Source organism: Melospiza melodia, chromosome 20 (genome assembly GCF_035770615.1).
Source record: "Melospiza melodia melodia isolate bMelMel2 chromosome 20, bMelMel2.pri, whole genome shotgun sequence".
NCBI lineage: Eukaryota > Metazoa > Chordata > Aves > Passeriformes > Passerellidae > Melospiza > Melospiza melodia.
The window spans coordinates 12,860,547-12,881,964 of NC_086213.1; the positions used below are offsets into that span (position 1 = coordinate 12,860,547).

Here is a 21,418-nt window from a genome sequence, read left to right on the forward strand (position 1 = left end):
TTGGGTTGGAAGGGACCTTAAAGACCATTGAATTGGGCACAGGCAAGGGATGCTCCTACAGCTCTGTCCTGACCACAGGCAGTACCAGCTCACAGGGAAATGCATTTCACCAGGCACCTCCAACGTGGTTAATTAATAGTACCAGATCCTTTCCCTCTGCTTTACCACACAGCACAGGCAACACAGCAACTGCACACCTAAAAATCCAGGAGCCAGAGGAGAGACCACTGGGAAAACTCAGTGATGTTGCCATCCTGTATGACCACATAAGAGCCCAAACTGCTCAGGGACAGTGAGGGTCAGCTTGTTAGAGACAGAGAGGGCAGCAGAACCCAGCTCTCAATGCAAAACACCGAGAAAGGAACGAGAACGGGCAAGTGAGACACGCGGGGAAGAAAAAAACCAAAACAAAGGCAAATCTCATCAAAATTGCAGATGTAGCACCAGCCACAATCAGAATAAATGAGGCCATGCAGCATTGATGATGGAAAATAAGGCAAAACAAACGCATCAAACTTTGCTTTTAAGGCGGGAGACAAGAAATGAATTTCAATAACCAACAGAGAGCCACCCTGGGGTCTGAAAGCCTCAGTGCTGTGCTCAGCAGAGCCATGAGGGTCCAAAGAGGAAATACCCAAAAGGGACAAAATCTGGTGAGACACGGACATCGAGGGGAGCTCCAGGCATGGTGGCTGCAGGACACCTTTCCCAAGGGATGCTGCCCCACAGCAGCAGGGCCAGCAGGGGCTGTCTCTGCCAAAGGCCCTTTCCAGCAGCACAGAGCAAACCAGTCCCTGCAAGGCAGCAGCTCCCCTCCAGCATCAACTCCAGAATGGGACAGAATTTATAACCCCAAGCCCTTTTCTCCACAGAGGCTCTCCCAGAGCCACGTGTGATCCCCAGAGGTGATTTTGTGTGGCACAGCCTGAGGCACAGCACGGAGGTTTCAGCTCCAGGAGGCAACAGTGTGATCTCCAAAAAAGGACCCCAAGAACCCAACACCACAGACAATACAAAAGTGTAGATTACACACACTCAGCACAACCAGCACTTTTATTGGAAACATCTTGCCAATTCAGTACAGGAACAGGGATACTTGTTTCCATGAAGCTGTCCTGGTGCTGGAGAGCACCCAGAGGGCTACTTTCCATGAGGAGGATGGGATTGTTCTGGATTGTCTCAACTAGAAGCAGATGGGGGAAAAAAAAACATAACAGAAGGACAAAGAACAACAGACATGAGGCCACAAAGTGTTAAACATACAAACAGTTACACCCCAGCACTTAATTATGAGTCTTCAATGAACAGACAACCTTCAAATAGAGTAAAAGAAACAAAATGGGTGATTTCCAAACAGACCAACATCAGAGATTAACTGGGAGCAGAGGAGAACACAACGATGGCATTTCAACAACAAAAGGGAGGCATCTTCACCCCCTCCTAAGCCAAATCCATAAATACACAGCAGATCCAGAGAAATATCTTTTACTATGAGTGGAAAAAAATACGCAGTAAGGGAAGAATCAGACTCACAGCCTACACAGTGCAAAGCACGGGAGTAAGCAGGGATGTGAGTTTGATTTTACTCTGCAAGTTCATTGAAATGGATCAGGGACCAGCACGTAGTACAGATGGGAAAATGGGGGAAAACAGCCTGAGAGGCTTTCTGAGCTGTGGGCTCCCAAAAAAGCTGCCTGCATGAGGAGATGTGCACAAGCAGCATTACACAAGGTTTTGTACAAAACCAATTATAACTGAGCACCTGAATTTTACGTGATCTGCAAAACACACAGCTTAATTATAGCAGCAATTAACTTTTCTGGAGTGCCCTCCAGTGAACACCAACTTCAGGAGCAGCTTGGTGAATCATGGTTAGTCCTTCTGGGTGATGTGTCCATCACAACACGGACTCTAATGGAAAGGAATGGCCTGTTACTTTCTGATAAGCAAATGAAGAGGCCTTGTCTTACAGGAAAAAGAGAATTTAAAGTTGTTTTTTGTCAGTTTTATTCATGAAGGCAGAGCAGTATCTCTCAAAATAACAAGGCTCAGACCTGGAGGTGTTGCCATCACTCTGCCCTTCTCATAGGAGAGCTAATGGCTGTTTAACTTCACTGCATAGCAAGTGTCTCTCCAAACACAGCCAGCTCAGAGGTCCAGGGAGGCTCTAATATTCCTGCTGCTGTCCACAATGATAACCAGAACACAGGTTTGGTGTCAATGGGGCCTCTACCTCTGGGTTCAGTGACAACAGGGGCTCTGGAATATATTTAAGAGAATGAAGGCAAGATGCTTAGCTGCATATTTTGTAATAAGCCCCTTGCAGCTGATACCTAGAATACAGCCAAAAAGCAAATTGCTCTTCAAGTTGCTATAGATTCCCTGAGCTGTTGTAACTGGCCTGGGTACAAATGCAGTTGTGGGTGGATCCATTTTTAAAAAAAGTGTTGCAGCAAGATCTTGGCTAAATTTGACAAGTGAGTGGGGCCTGCAGAAAGCATTTTATTCACTTCATCAAACATGGGGTTTAGTTTGTGCCCATCTAAAAAATCAGGCCCTAGACTGAGCAATTACAAACTTGAAGACACTAATCATATAGAAGGCCACTTCTTTGGACTTTCAACTTTAAAATGATGCAGAGGGGATCACCAGAATTATCCAGTTCTAGTTATACAATCTTCATTTAGTCCTGCATGATTCAAGTATTAGACAAAGGGGACGCAAACAAGTAAATCATCTCATCATCTCACGGTCGACTCTGCTCCCTCCAAGTCCTAAATTCTGCCAACTCAGTTGTGTTTCATTCACACTCCACCACGAGCACCAGTCTGGGTGTAAAACAGAAGCCTTCACAGGGAGATCACCACCTCATGACCCTCAGCAGCTGTTTGTGTGGCAAACAGAGGGCACACACGACACAAGGCACTGATTTCACTGCAAGAAAATCCCTTTTCTGGTAAATCAGGAGCAAGCTAGTGCTACAGGGCCAGTTCTCCTTCTCACCATTTCCAATTCATGTAACCTGTAACCTTTAGCAGCCCATGTGGATCCAGGACTCACCCAGAACTGCAGAGTTGCCGTCGCCCAGCGGGAACCTCTGGTACCGGGGGATATTGAAGGGGGGCAAAAGGTAAAACTTCCTCTCCAAAAGAGGCTCCAGGCGTGAAGCAGATGGGTCTGCAGGGTGGAACAGGTTATAGACCTGCTGACAAGCTGGTCTGAGCTGAAAGACTGAAAAGACAAAGAAAAAAAATCCCTCAAGCATCAAAACACCGCTTGTTAGAATACTGTAAATATTTGTCTTGAAAAATGACAACTGTCAGGTTACAAAATTGTGAAAGATTTATCATTTATCACTCTCTCATCTCCTTGTTTAGTCAACTGAAACAATTTATTACAGTTTACAGACTCAAGAGATGCTCAGTGCTTTTCCTGTTTGGAAATGGTATCAGTGGTGCACAGAGCACAGGGAGATCTGCTGCTTTACAGAGCAATAAACAAGATACAGAAATGTTTGGGATTCACCAGACCCCTGTGAGTGCAGCAGGAGGTGCTCACCCCACCCACCAAGGGAGCAGCTGGCACCAAGACTTACTGTCAAGAGCTGGAATCACAGTTTTCCTCAGAGCAAGCACCAGACCCAGGGGAGACCCAAAGAGGAAGAAGTCTGTGATCTCAAAGTCAAATTTGCCAATATTTCCTCCATCCAGCATCGTGGAGCTGCTGGATCTCCTGGATGTGGGGTCGTTTCTCAGGACACTAGAATGTAAACTGGGACAAGAACAGAAAATAAAGTCTGAATCATATCCTCACTGTGTTTTCATAATTAAAACATGGATTGGTGATTGACAGTGGATATAATTTCTATCTCTTCAGTGAAGGAACTATACTAATCAACCCACAGTGACCCCACTGCTCTGGCATCATTTATATGTACAAATCAAGCTTCAGGTGAGTTCATTTACACACCACCTCCTCAAAATGTTTTTTCTTTAAGGAGTCAAAATCGTGGTTGCAGCTACTATATAGAACATGTCCAGCTTTTCCTCCCTCTCTCAGGTGTCAAATCTGTTTGCAAAATTCCACCTCAGTCTTGTGCAGGCTAGGCAATGCACAGGTTTAACACAGAGATTTAAATTCCTATTTTCCTTGGACACTGAAGAAGAAGCAGCAGGATTGCTTAGGTGAAAATCCTGGGAATCCACCCTCATGTTAGGAAGAGTAACTTCTCTGCAGTGTAAATCTGGGAAAATGAAATGACAGATGCGTAGCACTGATAACCTGGTTCACAAAAGGCTTTCTGAGATGCTTCTATTCCCACCCAAAAGCACAAAGCTGCAAATTCCTTTGCTCTCCAGGTTGTGCAGATTCCAGTGAGAGCTGTACTGGGTTATCTCATTATAAGTAGAAGCAGAGAGTTGAAGGCAGTACCAGCAGTGCCTTAAGAGGGTATTTGCAAACACTTAAAAAAGCATCAGAACAGGTTCTATAAAATGTGTAGGAGAAATGGATACCATAAGAGATGGGTTGGATAAAGGGTTTACAGGCCTGGAGTTGGGAATGATGCAGATCCAACAGTCTCCTGCTGGCTTTGTGGCCCCAGAACAAAATCCCAGGTGGTGACCAGAACTTGCCACATCCTCATGTGCAACAGCTCTGGCTCAGCATGGCTATTTCTGAGCACAATGACAGCCCAGCAGTGCTGTGGTCCCCAAACAGGGCTGTTCCACATCCTCAGCACAGAGCAGTTGCTCACAGACCCCTTAGACACAGCCACAGCCCTGAAGAAGCTGCAATGCTCACACTTTTGGGGAAGAAAACCAGGTTTCAGGCAGACTTTTCTTTCCTGCCATGGCAAACAAAGAATAATCCCAGTGACAGCTCCAGTGCTGAACATTGCTCCCAGAGGATGCTGAAGCTCCTCCTGTTCCTGCTGTGCTGCTGTGTTCCCTCTGGGGCTGCACACAGGCACATGCACAGCTCTGCTCTCCTGTTTCCCAGCCTGGGAATGATCAGTTACTTATGCCAGACACACACACATCACGGGGAGTCAAAACAGGGGTGTCAAAACGGGAGGAACACGAGGTTACAGCAGTGACAGCTCAAACGAGCCTGTTCCTGTTTCTGTGATGCAAACGAGGCTGCAGAGCCCTGAAACAGCTCTGAGAACAAGCCACCTTTGGTGGAGCTACAATTGCTTCAGCTAACAAGATGTAACACAGTGAGTTTGCGGTGTGTGAGGAATGCAAAGTCATTTAGAACAGCTCAGTTTCACTGAAGGCAGGGTGACAGAGATGGGATTCCAGAGGAAAAGCTGTCCCCAGGGCAGGATGGGTGCAGGGGCTGTTTGGTGCATTCCACACAGCTTCCCACAGCATCTCTTCCTGGGCAAGGGAAGAAGCAGAGCAGGCACAGCACGGAGCAATTTGGGCACCTTCACTCCTTCTGCCGGGAACTTGGAATTGCCTTTTCAGCAATCAAAGGAAATGAGAGCCAAGGGGAACTCTGGATCTGTCATGCTCCAAGCAACCTGCAGTGCCCTGTTCTCCCTTTAAAGAGCAGCAGATGTACTGTGTGCATTAATTAAACAAGAGCTTATGGATTTCAGAAGCAAATCAACTCATTTACAATAATACAAGTACGGCACAGCCAGAAATAATGTAGTTGTGCAGAAGGACTGAATTTAAAAATAAATGTGTGATTGTACTCTCCAGATGCTGCTCTGGCTTGCTGGGCATTATCCCAGAGAAGTGGGTAGGTCTGATACATGAATAAAAATGAGAGTCTTTGGCACAGGCTGAAATCTGCAGTGGGCACGGACAGAAAGGTCCCTGTGTGCCAGGCTGCCAGTCTGCCGAGCCCTGCAGGAAAACCTGGCTCTGTTCTGCCAACCTCCTGCTCAAAGCCACATCACACCAGGGCTTGGTTTGAAGAAAAATAATGAGAAAAATCATTCCTTGATGGCAGAGGCCAATGGGCATTCTGCTGGTGCTGGCTGGGAGAACAAGGTCCAGGGATGGGTGTGAGAGAGACGTCCTGCTGACATGCAGGGAGGGACGAGTGGATCCCTGATCCTCAGCCTCCTCTGCCCCAGGGACGAGGTGAATTCCTGCTCCCCAGCCTCTTCTGCACTATGGATGAGCTGAATTCCTGCTTCCCAGCCTCTCCTGCCCCAGGGATGAGCTGAACCCATGCTCCACAGCCTCTCCTGCACCATGGATGAGGTGAATCTCTGCTCCCCAGCTTCCCCTGCACCACAGAGCTGAGTGAGACACATACAGAGAGAGCTCCCACCACAGCCCCAACCTGCCCCTTTCCCTCAGGGAATCCTGGTTTTGAGCTCTGGGAAGACACTAGTTTTTAGCCCAAGGTCTAAAGGGAAGTTTAAAACCATGTAAAACTCTTTAAGAAGTGAAGATGCACCAATCTGTCACCCCCCTGAATGCCAGGGAGTCACGAGTGTTGTGTGCTGGGTGCAGGCAGAGCCCTTCAGAGATGGAACAGGAAGGACCAGCACAAAGCTGTTTGGAACAACAAAATGAGCAATCCATTATCCACATCAGGTCCAGCACTTATTCTAAAATAGGTGCAAAAATGCATCAAGATGCCTGCCTGATTTCCTTAACTGAGTCTGTGCCCCTGAGGTCAATAACAAGGAGGAAAATCAGCACATTTTTGCACAACTCATATTTTCCCTGTAATACAGGAGACTGTTTTGAGGAGGCAAGAACAAGAGCCTGATTGCCTTTTATTAACCTGCTGGAAATATCCAAGAACCTCACTGGGGATTTGTAAATGCAGCTGTCTTTCTGAATATCCTATCTCTGTGCACCAACAACATTCACTCGATATGTTCTCCCTCCCATAAATCATTTACCAAAGGGGCCTGACATGGCAGGACAACACAAATCCCTGTGCTGAAACACTGACTCCAAGCAGTGATGGAGGGGGAGAAATGCAGGGGAAGCCTTCAGCACAAAGGAACAGCCTTGGATGCAGCTGCAATGCAGGTAACGGGGCTTGCTGTGGGGGACACTGCTCCCCAGTTCCTGGACATGAGAGAAGGAGGATTAAGAGCATTTTTACTGCAGTTCCTCCAGGCCTGCAGGAGAAAAAGCTCTGGGCTGTCCAGTTTCAGAGACTGAAGAAGATTCAGTCAGAAAATTCCTCTGGATTTACAGAAATAATCCCTGAATGACCAGAGGCCACGGACAGACTGCTGTGAAAATTCCATGGGTTATGTTAACAGACACATTTCTGAATGTCCATTTGAAAAAGGTTAAAAATGTGATACTGGGGGCTTCAACAGTGAGTAACAAATCTGAAATATGTCCTTGGTGCAATGAAGCAGCTGTGGCAGGGGACAGAATAACTCAAAATCAGGTTTCAGAGATGCTTTAAAATGAATACAACACTGGGTTCCCAGTTCTGCTTCACTGAGTTCCCTTACACGATTTCTCCATTTGCTTTCTGACCTCCATCCCACACTTGGAGCACAGCAGAGCAGCAGCTCCCTGACTGCCTTGGCTGTCACACAACAGCTCAAAGAGCTTCTTGCCATTGCACCACTGATGCAGTAGAGAAGCTGGATTCTCTCAGTGCCACTCAGCAAGAAAGCTGTTAATTATTTTTTTTTCTGCATATACAACACACTGAAATCGATAACTCTCTAATCTAAATTGTTTTCCTACACCTTGCTTATCACAGGATGACAAAGCAACACTCAGGTTCCACAGACACACCACCCCCAGCTCCAGGACACTGCTGGATCTGCTCCTTCCAAATCTTAAATCTTACCTTGAAAGAAAGGCTTGGTGCTGCTTTATCGTGTCCAGCTCATAGGTGGATGAATCACTCCTTTTTCGTGGCAGCTGCTTCTTTGGATCTTCTCCATTGCTACGAGGAATATCAATGTTGCTCCTGCTGAGGTGTCTGCTGGCTTCCAGATTAGAGCCATTGGAACAGTGGCTGTTGTTCACCGTTATCCCAGGAGACAGCAGGTCGGTGTCCTGGGATTTGAAATGGATGGATTTAGCCGAATTAAGAATACACCCACATGGTAACAGCTCCCTCCTCTCCTCCTTTCCCCATTTACCCCAAGATCCAGTTGAGGCCAGTACAGAATCTCAGGCCCAATTACTCCCTGAAGTGTGGGTGATGCTTCACACCAGAGGGTGAAACACCCCTGTTTAGAGCAAACACACCCAAACTGACACCCTATATGCACCTTAAGACATGTCTGGCACTGATAAGGAGCAGAGTGTTTGCTGTTTCAGAGATCCTCACCCAGAGCAGGCCCTGTGGAGGAGCTGGGGCCAGCCTCACCTGGACACTCACCACGCTCCCTCGCCGGCTGCTGTTCTGGCTCTCGGACACGGTCTGGTTGCTGTAGCACAAGGCATCAAATCCCAGGATCCCCCCAACACAGTCCCCTACCAAGCAGACCTGAGACAGGAAACAGAAGCAGGGGAGGACAGGGAGAGGAATGAAAAGGAAATTAAGAGAAGAAGCCCCTTGACTTCAGTTTAGAACTAACAGTTGGACAGGGAGCTGGATTACAGCTGGGCAGGCTGGAGTGACAGGATGCTCAGTGCCTCCATCAGTAAAACTGCTCAGGCAGTGAAATCCATCACTGCCTGCACACTCCCATTCTCTCACACAGCTCAGGTGTCCTGGCTGTCCCCACCAGCCAACTGGAGCAACAGGACTGCAGAAGCCAAGCTGGATCCCCCTTGCCAGCTCCTGTGCTCCCTCAGGGAAGCTTCTGCCCATTTGTATCCTGAGGGGTAACAGTGCTCTGCCTGCAAGGGTATGAGCAGACAGGCACAGTAAAGCACCAAGACCCCTGGGCAGGAGAGGGCTAGGAAGAAGCTCAGAGTGAATAAACCACATGTGAGAGCTCCTCTAATGTCTGCCCTTGTGGGGCTGGGGAGTCACTGTGCTCAGAGGTGTGAGGCTCAGTTGTGCTCTTTATGAGGTGCAGCAGCTGCACAGCCTCACAAAATAAACCCATGGGTGTACAGCTCCAGCACGAGCTGCTGAAGGTCCTTTAAAGCCAGGAGTGCTTAAACAGCCTTGGTTTGCAATGGGGATGAGATCATGTTTAGTAACAAAGGCAACATTCCTGCTCGGGCACGGTGTGTCACACTGAAACCTGATTAACTTCACAGCTTTGGAGCTTCATTTCTGAACACAAACTCAAGCTTTGCTTCAAGTCCCAAAGGTTCAGGACAGCACACAAGCAATAATCCCTCCCTCTCAGAAAGGAAGGAATGGAAAGCACAGCACTTCCTTATTGCAGCCCAGCACTGTCATATTCCCATCCCTCCTGAGATATTTATGGCAAAGAGAATTTCAGAAGGAAATTGCTTCCCTTGTTCTTGCTCTGGCTGTGCCTGAGCAGCCCCTGGCTCACCTGGCCATTGAAGGAGGTGCCCTCCTGGGATTTGATGAACTCACTGTAGGCCTGGTTGGCTCTGACAATGACAGTGGCCACGGCTTCCTGGTACTGCGGGGAGGACGTGGCGAGCAGGGGCAGCGCGGCGAGGGGAATGTGATCCTGGCTGTTGGACAGGCAGCCCTCATCATAGCTGTAGGGGCTGAGGCTGCAGAAGGCAACAGACAGTGGGAACATGGGGAAAACAACTTGCAGGCAGTATAGTCAAGTGTTGTGGTTCATAAAAAAAAGCCTCAAGACAGAAAGGCCATTTATTCCTCTGTGAATGGGTGAGAGCTTAATAAATCTTTCCCTCCCATCAAACGTAAATCTTCAAGGACAACATACTTACACTGACAGAACAACCTCCAGACAAGGAATTAAATCCTTAGTATTTATTGGATTAATTAGAATAAATCAATCTCAGAACTTGTGCTGCATGATTACTGCATTCACTGCAGCTAAGTATGAAATCGAGATTGAATGCCTGGCTGGTACATTAATAAATGCATTCCCAAAGCATGGTCAGAGCTCCCAGTGCTACATGCAAAACACCTCAGGGAAACAAACAAAACAAAAGCAACTCCAAAAAACCCCCACTCCATGATAAAGCAGCATCAACTTACCTGGACACCAGGGAAAATGCTTCAGAGCAGATGGCTGGGCAAGGGACAAGTTTGATGGCAATGTGTCCCAGAGCAGCTGGGTAATGCACCCTCATCACTGTGTCAAACACAGTTGTGATGGTGTTGACATCCCCTTGCTTGGAGCTCTGGTCACCACTTCCTGAGTCCAGGATGTTCCCTCCATGGAGAACCAAGAGGAGGACGTGGATTTTACTTGGCTGCATTAATGGCTGCACTGTTTCATCCTAGGTGGGGATGGAAGAGAGCACACAGAAATGCTCATTTTTCAAAGGGGTCTGACTTGTGCTTAATTTATGGCAAATTAATTTATGGCAAAGGCCATTAGATACACCACAATACAATGTTGAGAACCTGAGTACTCCTTCCAAGTCTCTTATCCAACACTTGTGCATGCACAAATGCACACACAGCTTTAGTCTGACTTGTTAGAAGCAGAAGGAATGCTGAAAGTAAAAAAATTTTTTAAAAACCTGCATAAAATTGTATCCAGGTAAGACATGGTAGCAGTGAAGACATCCTTGTGTATATTAGGGTGGAAAAATACAGAAATAAGTTGTTTTTTGTGGGGTGCTGAGCTCAGCTGAAGCAGTTGGCAGTGAAACACATTCAGCAAAATTAAGAAATGAGGTCAAACAGGTCAGCAAGTGGCAAGTTACTGAGAAGCTGTGGGAAGATCAGTCATTGCATGTTTGCCTAACACAGAAGTTATAAATAAGATTTCAGATTTGCTTAAACTGTTGCAAGAGAGGAACTGAAAAAAGTTCATGACACCATAACCCACAGAATGGCCAGCATGTGGCTGGGAGACTGCTGCATGAACACTGTGAGGGACTTTAATTTGGCTGCCCAGGTGATTTGCTTATTGTGTTGAAGCAATTCCTTGCCCAAAGAGACAGGCTGTAATTTGGGGGAAGGAGGGAATTGTATCTTCATCATTAATGCCCTGCCAGAAGAGCTGTAAGCCCTGTCCTGATGCCCCAGGCAGGTACAAGAGCATCCATGTGCACATCCTGTAACACAGCAGAGCAGTAACTATTTTAATATCTATTTGCCATCAGGGCTTTCAGTGTTTACAGCTCCCACACGGACTCAAATCCTCCATCCTACATCTGTGAGATCTGTGCAAACCCTCTGTACCTGCCCCCTGTGCCAGCAGAGACATCTGAGAACACCCTGAGCAACTCCCTGCTGCCATTGAGAGGGGTGAGGAAAGGATGGAGGGCAGCAGTGTTTTCCATTTGGCAAATTGTTCTAATTCGAGCATCTTCAGTCACCTGTTGTCCTCTGAGCAGTGACTGAGTCCCTGACAGACCTGCTGGTGGGAGGAAAGCATGCCCAGGCACACATTAGCAGCCTAACAACCACATCACATTTTTGCCAGATAATGTTAAAGCTTGTCTTACTACACAGCCCACCAGAAGTATTAAAATTCTCATCCAAGTCTGTAATAACGATTTTTTCCAGACCTCCTGCATAAGAACGGCCTTGAATTATTTAGCACCATTGCACTGTATCCATGCTGCTCTTCAAACCTCCTCTGACTCCAGTTTTAGCACCTGCACAGTGAACCCTTCCCTGGCTGGAGGCACAGGAGGAGCACTCTCAGCACCTCTTCTGCTTCCAGACAAGTGTTTTAAGTGTTCATTTGGAGAACAACATGAGTCACCAAGCTCAGGTCATGCAGAAGTTTATCAGCAGTGCTTTGGAGGCACCTTTCAGTTGATTACCCTCTGCTCTGAAGGAAGTTGGGAACTGCTGATCAGTTTAAGGGTGGAGGTAACTATTCAGAACTTCCTTGTAAGATCTGGAGCCTCTTAAAACACCTAAATCCTGAACCACCTTCAAGTGAGGGGAGCTTTTAACCTGAAAATCATTGCAATTGGTGGCACAGGAATTTCATACTATTTTAGCAGACAGCTTGTGAACAACTACAAATAACTGTCTTTTTCATCTTGCTTTGAAGTCTGTTCTTTTTCTAAAATGAAGGCAGAAACAGGAGGGGGTTGAGTTTGCACAGCCCTCTGAGGAAGACAAATTTCCCACACCATCTTGAGCTCCAAGAGAAATCTTAGGGCTGTGACTTGCTTATTTTGAGGTGGCCAGAGCTGCTCCCCTCCCAGCCACCCACTCTCCTCACAGCCCTCGAGCTCTCAGTCTATTATGGAAAAGCCAAACCACCATGAACTTAGAGCCTGGCACAGACAGTAATTCCAGAACTCATGATCTCTGATGGACCACTCAGACCCAATGCAGGCACTCTGCAAAGCAGCTGCACCACCCCTGCAGCACAGACAGGCAGCTGCTCAAGGGCAGGACAAGAACAGCCAGCCTGGGGTGTCTGAGTAACACTCTGAACTGCAGAGAGCTGGCCTGGCTCAGTGTGCTGTTATTTATTTATTATTTTGCCCAGAGTACTGCCCCAGGCTGTGCTGTAACTGGATTCCAAACACGACTCTGAGCAGCTCCATGCTGTGGGCTACAGCTGAGTGCTGTCCCTTGCACCCTGGTGCTGCAGGAACCTGTTCTCCCACTCCCACTCCCACTCCCACACTTGCTCATCTGGCATTGTAGGACAGCTCTACCCTTGAGCTGCTCTGCTCTCCACAGTTTTTTCCAGCTAGATACCTGATGCTGCCTGCAAACTACACAGCATTTTCTAGATGATGTTCCAAAGATGGGTGAAAAACTCCTTAAATCAGAATTACAGAAGGACACACACAGGTGTTCCTGGGGCTCAGCAGCACATGGAGACAAGACACTGCTCACAGCAAAGGGACCCATTTATCCCACACAGAGCCATTCCAGCAGCACAGATCTCTTCACAAGCAGCCCAAGCACTCACCTCGATGATGCTGAGCCTCTCCACGCTGGAGCCAACGTGGTACTCTGCTGATGTCTCCTGGTACAAGTCACCTGGAAGCACAGAGGTGGAAAATGTCAGCACTCCAGATGGTCTTTGGCAAAGACCTTCCATCATCCTTCCATAAAGACACTGCTTGTTCCAATGCCTCACATCTCCTTCATTATTTCATCAAATCATCCTCTCCCTCCTTCCTGCCTCCTTCCACCTGAGAAGCCTGGGCAATGCTGGGTCATTTATTTTCCAGCAATTTCTCCTAACCTGGCTAAGAGCTGAGGACATCAGTGAACTCTTCTCTCATTACAGAGATCTGGTACTGCTGCTTTATTAAGGATGGCAACAATGGGAAATCCCTGCACGACTGTCAGAAATGATTGGTTTGTGGGAAAATAAAAGGAATTGCTTGAACTACGCTGGGGAGTAGAGATCTGATGTATTCCTACATCTGTGCCTACACAGACTGACTTTGTAGAATAAACCTGAGTGTCACCTTCCACCATGCACCGCTCTGGCTGAGGAGCTACAGCTTCCTTTCACCATTTCATAATGATGAGCAGAAAATAAAACTGAGGCAGGTACAGCCAGGAACAAAGGATGGAGCAAAAGGAAAGAAGAGCCAGGAGAAATTCAAGTCATTTGAGACAGAGCTGGGATATTTCATCATTATGTGAGAGAATCCTGGCTGTCACACAAAGGAGCCAAACCAATGTGGAAAATAAAAGAGAATCAAAAGCTTTCCCAGCTCCCACTGAGCAAATCTTTTCCAGCAGCACTGGACAGTCATTTTTATGCTCTGTCTCAGCTTCTCCCTTTGTGAGATGAGGATAACAAGTTTTACCTTGTTCACAATGAGGCTGTGACAATTGCCTGGAAATACTGTAAAATAGCACATGCAGTTTGTACTTGGAAAAGAATTACCCTGGACATCATCGCATTCGGGGGTTTCAATCTTATCCATCAGATCGTTGGAACTCCATTTGGTTATTTCTTTCGGGAACATTTCCTCATTGTCAGACAAGTCCTCTTTAAAAAACAGATTTTTTGAGAGTCACAAACACAAAAATATGTATATAGAAAAAAGCAAACCCCAGAATTTTACATAAAACCCACAACTCCGTGCAATCTATACACATTTGAATAGCTTAAGTCAAAATAAGCCACATACTTTACCAGCTTTTGTTATATAGAAACCAAAGCACCTTTTGAAAAGTAAACAAAACGTTTTAGCTGCATGATTTAAACAAACAAAACTCCTAAAACATGGAAAGAAGCAATCTGGATACTTAATGGTACCATGTTTGGCCTTTGCCTTGCCATTCTCTCTGATGGTGCCAAAGCAGCCAGAATGCTCCAGCACAGGAGAGGAGGACAAGGAAGGATTCCCACTGGGACCCTCCCAGCCCTGTCTGAGGGCTGTGGGATTTCTCTGGGGGAAGAAGGGACAAGGATCACTGCTGCTCAAAGGACCAAACACCTAAAAAGGCAGGAGCAATAAAGGGGATGTGAACCCCCCAAGCTGATTTCCTTGGGAGATGAGACACACATGGATCTGCTTTTTCCTTCCTACCTCAGTATCTTCCAAACCTGTGGCTCAGTTCAATCATAGTCAATAAAGCATAAGGGTCCCAAAAATATTATGTTCTTAGAAGTGTAATTAAAAGGAAGAGACATACAAAGGGGAACTCTCTCTCTCTTTTTTTTTTCCATTGAGGATGCATCTTTTGCTGCTACGATGGCTAAGTGCTTTCTAATTTATTTATACCTCTGTGCTTAGTATGTCTTTCCTGAAAATTTTGGCCTTGTAAATTTAATAAAGAGTTATAAACATAATAACAGCAGTAATTACAGATGTCTTGAAGATCTAAAAGCTGTAATCTTCAGAGTCCCAGACTAGGATTTCCCTTTTCTTATTGCTGTACAGTTACTAAGAAAATAATTAGCTGGAAGAATCCCACAATGGAGAACAAAGAAAGGTTATGAAATATATTAATCTTTTCAGAAAATCTGAGCAATAGCTTAAAAAAAATTGTATGAAGGGCACTAGGTGAAGATCCAAGCAAAGCCTGATTATTTTTAGGAATTTCTATTTCAACTTTGACCATAAAAAGAGAGCAACCTGGAAATTTTGTACCAGCATGCCATTTCCTTTTTCAGCCATGGAAAGAATTTGAGTAAATCCCAATTTCCGTGCTCACAGGGGTGTGGAGCTGCCTGTCCAGAGCAAGTGGAAAGCATAGGCCTGTAACACACGTGCTGGCAGAGAATTAAGAGGACGACTGCACTCTAAGCTCCTCCAGCAACTTAATCTAAATATTAAACTTAATTCCTTGAGAGGTCTAATTACAGCCCTTACTGCTGCTCAAGTGATCCCTGAATGGGATATTACTCCCATTATTAGCATTTATTACAGGATAGATATTCGATATTACTGTATTTGTCACTACCTTTACCAGGGAATGAGGCTGAGTGGGAAGCTGGAGACAAGGAATCTTCTGGGGCTCAGGTTACGCCCACTGCACTGTGAGGAAATGTGTGTGTGTGTGGATGGGAAGCACTTCTGAGGAACTCTGCTGGCTGTTGACTCACATCCTGAGCCCTGCCAGTTCCCATGGCACCGACCCCGGCAGGATGAGCTGCGAGCGGAGCCTCAGCCCTGCCCACAGCCCCGCGGGCTCTGCGGGCCAAGGGGCACCCAGAGCTCCCTCCTGGGGATGGGGCTCTGTCAGCTGCACACACACATGCCAAGGCTTTGACTCATGGGCCAAAACCCCACCAGATCTGGGGACAGACTCTCCAACCCAACCGTGCTGACTGCAGAGGACAAACTGTGCGTACACAGGCTCGCAGGAGAGCAGCTGCTTTTACTCTCAGCAACCTCCTGCAAGTATTGCAACAGAGGTGCACAGGGCTCATTATTGTTAATTCCCCTTCCCAGGCCTGTTAGGAGCATGCCAGGGATTCCCTGGGCCCTGGATCCCAGGCAGAGCGGTCTCCATCTCAGTTTTATTACTGAGTAATTAAAAAGGCAAAAAGCGTTTGGATGACTCACTCCTCTTCCCTTATATTGCTCCAATAAATTCCTCACTTGTTGTAAATGCTACGTAAGTTAATAAATAGTGACACTTAAACTAAGTTGGCCCTTGCCTTTCCCAGCAGGAGACACACATTTATCCCTACTCACACATGTCCCAGCCATTTCAGCTGCTGCTGTGCAGCTCACCACAATAACACACCCCTCTCTACCCCACAGTTTGAGATCCATGCCTAAACACTCATGGGAGAACTCTTCTGGAACATGATACTATCCATTTTGGGAGGTTGAATTTCAGCTGAGCATCAGTTTTGCAAAACTGGGGTGTCATCTTTTAACAACTGCATTTCCCAACTTCATCAGCAAATATTGCACCTCTCACTTCCATCAGACAAGCAAGAAGGAGAGTCCATCTGTTGTCAATAGAGATGGAGCCCTTCAGGCTTAAATTTGCATAAAGTAGAATATATAAAATGAGTGCAACGGAACAAAGCTTCTTCACACACACATTCACAGAGGAAAAAAATATAACAGTGTTCTCTTAATAATCAAAATTACTTTGAGAATTCTGGAATCAACACTGATTAATTTTGGCACCTGAAGCACCTTGTTGCATTCGCTGTTGGTATTTCTTGGAATGGGAGAATGAGGAGTTAATAAAGGCAAATTTGGGTCTCTTCAGGCCCAGACAGGGCAATTAATCATACCTCTTACTGATTAAAAAACAAATTAGAAAAATAATCAGTCACAGTGAATCATTAGGACACACCCACAGTCCAGTTAGTACTGCTGGATTTCATGCACACTTATTTGCACCAAATAAAATACAGCCCCTAGGGCTAAGACTGTTCAAGATCCCCTGCTCTCAAACAGCTCAGACTGCACCTGAAATGGTGCTGCATTAATGTAAGAGTCTGCTGGGTGACGCTGGAAGAAGCTGCACGTCATGGTTAGAAAGGAAAAGACTTCAAAGCAAAAAAGTCTCAGCCTTTTTCCTGCTCACCCCCCACCCTTCATGCCTTCCATTCTCTTACCCCACCATTTCAGGGAAGAAACGATGGTGATTTAGGCTCCACATACCATGTGCATCAAAGAATTCATCATCTGAGCTGTCATCTGAATCCCTGGCAATGCTCTGCATCCTCCACTCGGAGATACTATGGCGCGAGGGACTTGCTGGAAAAAACAAAAAAGCTTTATGCGAAACGCTACATCCACAAGACAGAGAGTTCCCAACATGATCTTTGCTGGAGGAAGAATCATGTGTTCTCCAAGAAAATTCACTGCTGCAATATTAAAAAACACAAAACCCCGATGATGCTGGTGTGATGTCAGTGTACTGCTTTACAGATCCTGTTTGTTTACTGTTGGTAGAACCTGCCAGCAAGATGCTACATTAAAGCAAAGCTGCTTGGATCACTCTTCTGCTATTTTGAATGGCAGCTATTTATAATTGTTAGTAGGACGTGCAAAATCAGCTGAGTTTTAAAGTTTGCAATTAGGAAGGAAGCAGGCTGATTGGAAGCTCTCTCTGTGCCTCTCATCAGCACACAAGCCATGCCTCTGCTTCGCTAACTTTCGGGTGGGTAGCTCAGCAGAGCAGCCTGGAGAGGAATAATCTGTTTTCTGGAAGGAAATTGCTTCCACACAAATTGGATTAGAGATCTGTTTAAACTTTAAACTTGAATGATTTAAACAACATGCTATCTGACTACTTCAAAGAAAGCTGTTGGAGCAGCGGTCCTGACAGAGCAAGGAGAAACCCCAAAGTCCTTTTAGTGCTGTTTGCCCTCCTGTTCCCACACCTACCTACTCCCTTTCACTTTCGCCTCCAGAGCTCTCTGAGCTAAATATATAAGCACATTATGGCTGCTTCTTTTCTTTTTTTCAGATATAATTTAGCAACCATCCAGCCCGAGCACTTCTCGGCTGAAGTTGTCTCAGAACAGCCGCCTGCTGAGGGGAGCGCTGTCCAGAGAGCGATGGGAGAGAGGGTTTGTCCCCTCGTGCCTGTGACACAGAGCACACAAAGCACTCACAGCAGCCACCTCACCCAGCAAAAACCTGAGGAGACTGACAAGTTCTCATTTAGCATGTACAAGAGCCTGAAAGGCTCCGGTTACTGTGACAGCCGCACGAGCCGTTTCGTGCTATTGTTCCAACAGAGTCGAATATAGAAGCAAAATTCTCCTAATCTCCCACCCGGCTGTCACATGGAACAAGGATGCAGACCCTGTGCAGAGTCAGGTAATTACAGCTCAGCAGCCCCCAGCACCCACCCTGCGAGCAGCCAGCGAGGAGGTGCCGGAGCAGAGCTCATTCACGCCCCAGTGACGTCAAGGCACTCGCATAATAGTTGCTAAAAATAGAGCACCTAATAACACATGGGAGGGCAGCAAGGGTCCTGCCATCACCAGAGGTCTCGCTCGGGTGGTGGAGAGAAGGAAAAGCTTTGGAGAAAAGGCGTTTTTTCAGCTGGAGGTGGCGGTGCGTCGCGACAGCCCTCCTTGCTTCCATATGGTAATGTGCTGCCAGCATGAAGGAGGATTAAAATATCTGTGTGACGTACTTCCCAGCACATCACAATTAATTTCTTTCATTACTTTTCCTTGTAAAAGCTGAGACATTCTGCAGTTGAAAAGAAATTCATGCTTTGCTCCCAGTGAAAACCTTCAAGTGAAATTCTGAGAGGTCTGAAAACTCCAGCTCCCAGTGAACATGTCAGCAGTGGAAGAGGGGGTTTGTGCAAAGAGCATAATGGGAGATGGGTGCATCAATATAAAATCCTGGTGCAGGCAAAGTAGCCAGTATTTTTATCTTTATGCAGTGATTTATGAAGCATCTGGTAGGTTCTTCCCTGGGGCTCACTCGAGTGAGTCATCGCAAGGTAAAACTACTGCTCCTCTCTCATTCACCCCGCAATGAAATCAGTGATGGAGTGGGAAATAAAAATGGAGACTCAGCTCCCAATATTTAGAGCATATGATAGATGGAGAAGCTTCACTCACCCAGATGTTCCTTCCACCATCACTGGAAGAAATGCTGCCCCTTGGGGCTTTCATGAGGTTTTTCTCCCTCTTGCAGTGAGAGCTGCAATTTCCCTGCTCCCTGCAGCACTTGGCTAACCAGAGAGGGAACTGCTAAAGATTTGAACCTTGAGGCTGTAACTCACCAGGGAGTCACCTCTCTGTACAGAACAGTCCAAAGAAGGGAAGTACAGCAAACAGAGGTGAGTCCCAAGGGAGAGGTGAGTAACAAAATCCCAGCTCAAAGCTGAGTCCTTACAGGGTATCCACAGCAGAGCTTTAACATAAAAATCCTGAAAGCTTCCTGAATGGTGTTTCAAAGGCAATGTACAGTCCCACCAAATCCCACAGTGAGGTTTTGTCTCCAAGCAGCTGCTGCACACCATCACCAGGGGAAAGCAGCAGCCTCCATGCACTTTTGGGGGTTCCTGCCTTAATCTCCCCAGTAGCTGATGAGATGTTTCACTGTGTGCAGCCCCATGGAGCCAAACATACCTCCTGAAATGATAAGGTTCTTGTGGCACAGAAGGTACCTCTGTGACACAGGTATCAATGATAAGCAGATATCCAGAAGGGAACACCATGGAAGGGCCTGAGAAAGCCACCAGTGGCTCCTGAGTAACAAGGACTAACTCTGTGCTGCTGGCTGTCTTTTGAGCCCCAGTGCTGCCAGCCAACTCCTGCCTGCTTCTCTGTGGTGTTTTTACAGATTCTGTGCTTTTGACATTGGCAACTCTGCCATGTGACACTGAGTCACAGTTATGGGATGATTAGAAACCTTCCCGAACCCAAACCAGGTCACCTGAGAAGACTGAGCCTGCAGCACCAGCAAAGAATTTAACAGGACTCAAAATACTACTACACATTATCCCAATGGCACCTGCCGTAAGGAGACATGGCCCAATCCCCCAAAAGCCCAACCTCCATGAGTTCAGAAGAGCAAGTCACTGGCAGCATCTTACCTCCTCTCTTTGAAGAGCGTGAGGACTTGGAGGAGGTGGACCATTGCTTGGTGAGGGACCTGCCCGAGGCCGCGTCGCTGTTGGCAGAGGCGTCCTCGGCATCTGCAGGTGACCCCGTGCTGGGCTCCACGTCCTTCTCCCCAGCAGTGTCCTTGACACCGTGCTGCTCTGGGTCATTCTCACCGCAGAACTGGGCCATCTTCTGGGCCAGCATCAGCTGGGCCTCCTTCTCCAGCTGCCGGATGTCCTCGATGGTGAGCCCGTACCACTCGTCCTGCCAGCACCAGGCCTGCCGGTGGGCCCGGACCATCACCTTCCTCAGGCCTGCAAAGCCAAAATGTCCCTGTCACCAGAGCCACAAACTGCAGCAACCAAGGTGCTCCCCTCCCAGAGCCTCTCAACACCATGGCAGGGACATTACAGAGACATCAGCCTGCAGTGCCGCAGCGCAGGACCTTCACACAGTCAGGGTGGCAACCTGGTCACTTCATCTACTTCATCTCCTCAATTCTTCCTAATCAACCTGAAATCACTGAAATCAGCCAGTCTTCTGTCACTGGAAGGGGAAAGGGATTTACCTTGGAAAGGGATTTTAACTTGGAAAGGGATTTCCTAATTTTGGATGGAAGAATTTGCCTGCCTGCTCCACCAAGGAGGAACCACACACAGACCACAGTTTCAAATGCCTGAAGTTCTAGAAGTTGCAACATTTGGACCCTGACTTCAAAGTGAAATATATTACCAAGTAATAAATAACAGAAAACAGAAAAAAAGAAAAAAAGCTACTGATTTTTTGTTGGCTTTTTTTTTTTTTTTTTAAATCCTGGAGAGTTTAAAATCATTCCTTGATGGATGCTCCACAGCCCTCCCCAGTTGTTACATTACAGAAGCACATCCCACATTCCTGTCCTTGGAAACCTGTTTTCTGCACCTGGTTTCTATGTATCAGTAAAACAGCACCACAAATTGGAGCTTCTGAGATAATGGGATAAAAAGCAAAGTAAGGGAGGGAATAAAGATGCTTTATTTTGCAGATACCATCTGTCTTTTGCTGCAAGAGAAAAATGGAGTGGGTAAAGCCAATTTAAAATATTTCAATGTATCACATATCTGAAAGGAAGAGCAGCCTCAGTATCAACACACAATGCACCTGAACAGGCAACAGACACTCTCCCTAAGACTTAGACTCACTCACTAACATCATCATACCCCCAAGACTTTTAAAACATAAGAGTCACTCAGGATTTTCACCAATATTATTCCTTAAAAGCTCACAACAGGTCAAAACTCCAAACTGCTATTTATTCTTGATGGGATCACACAGCAGTAATGATGCTTTCAAAGCTTCTCTAAATACTGACCAACTGATCCTCAGGAGTTTTTTTTTCTGATAATAAACAATCAATTAATATTGCCCCCTCTTTAATTACTGGGAAACTGAGGCAGAGATGGGCTG

The 21,418-nt window shown here is 46.6% G+C and overlaps 1 protein-coding gene across 11 annotated transcripts in view; it reads right to left on the reverse strand.

Annotated features, from left to right (window-relative positions):
* The window catches only part of PITPNM2 (phosphatidylinositol transfer protein membrane associated 2), a 123,694-nt gene that overhangs the window by 18,695 nt on the left and 83,581 nt on the right, over positions 1-21,418 (reverse strand). For 7 of the 11 annotated variants that reach the window (XM_063173129.1, XM_063173128.1, XM_063173127.1 and 4 more), the window contains 11 exons: positions 19,963-20,286; positions 17,055-17,150; positions 13,862-13,966; positions 12,926-12,996; positions 10,063-10,307; positions 9,416-9,605; positions 8,326-8,445; positions 7,798-8,009; positions 3,596-3,771; positions 3,061-3,231; positions 1,034-1,183 (listed from right to left, as the gene is read on the reverse strand). In XM_063173129.1, coding sequence (XP_063029199.1) covers positions 1,034-1,183; positions 3,061-3,231; positions 3,596-3,771; positions 7,798-8,009; positions 8,326-8,445; positions 9,416-9,605; positions 10,063-10,307; positions 12,926-12,996; positions 13,862-13,966; positions 17,055-17,150; positions 19,963-20,286 — 1,860 coding nt within the window. The remainder of the gene's footprint in view (positions 1-1,033; positions 1,184-3,060; positions 3,232-3,595; positions 3,772-7,797; positions 8,010-8,325; positions 8,446-9,415; positions 9,606-10,062; positions 10,308-12,925; positions 12,997-13,861; positions 13,967-17,054; positions 17,151-19,962; positions 20,287-21,418) is intronic. The other 4 variants (XM_063173133.1, XM_063173136.1, XM_063173135.1 and 1 more) reach the window with 2 other exon arrangements.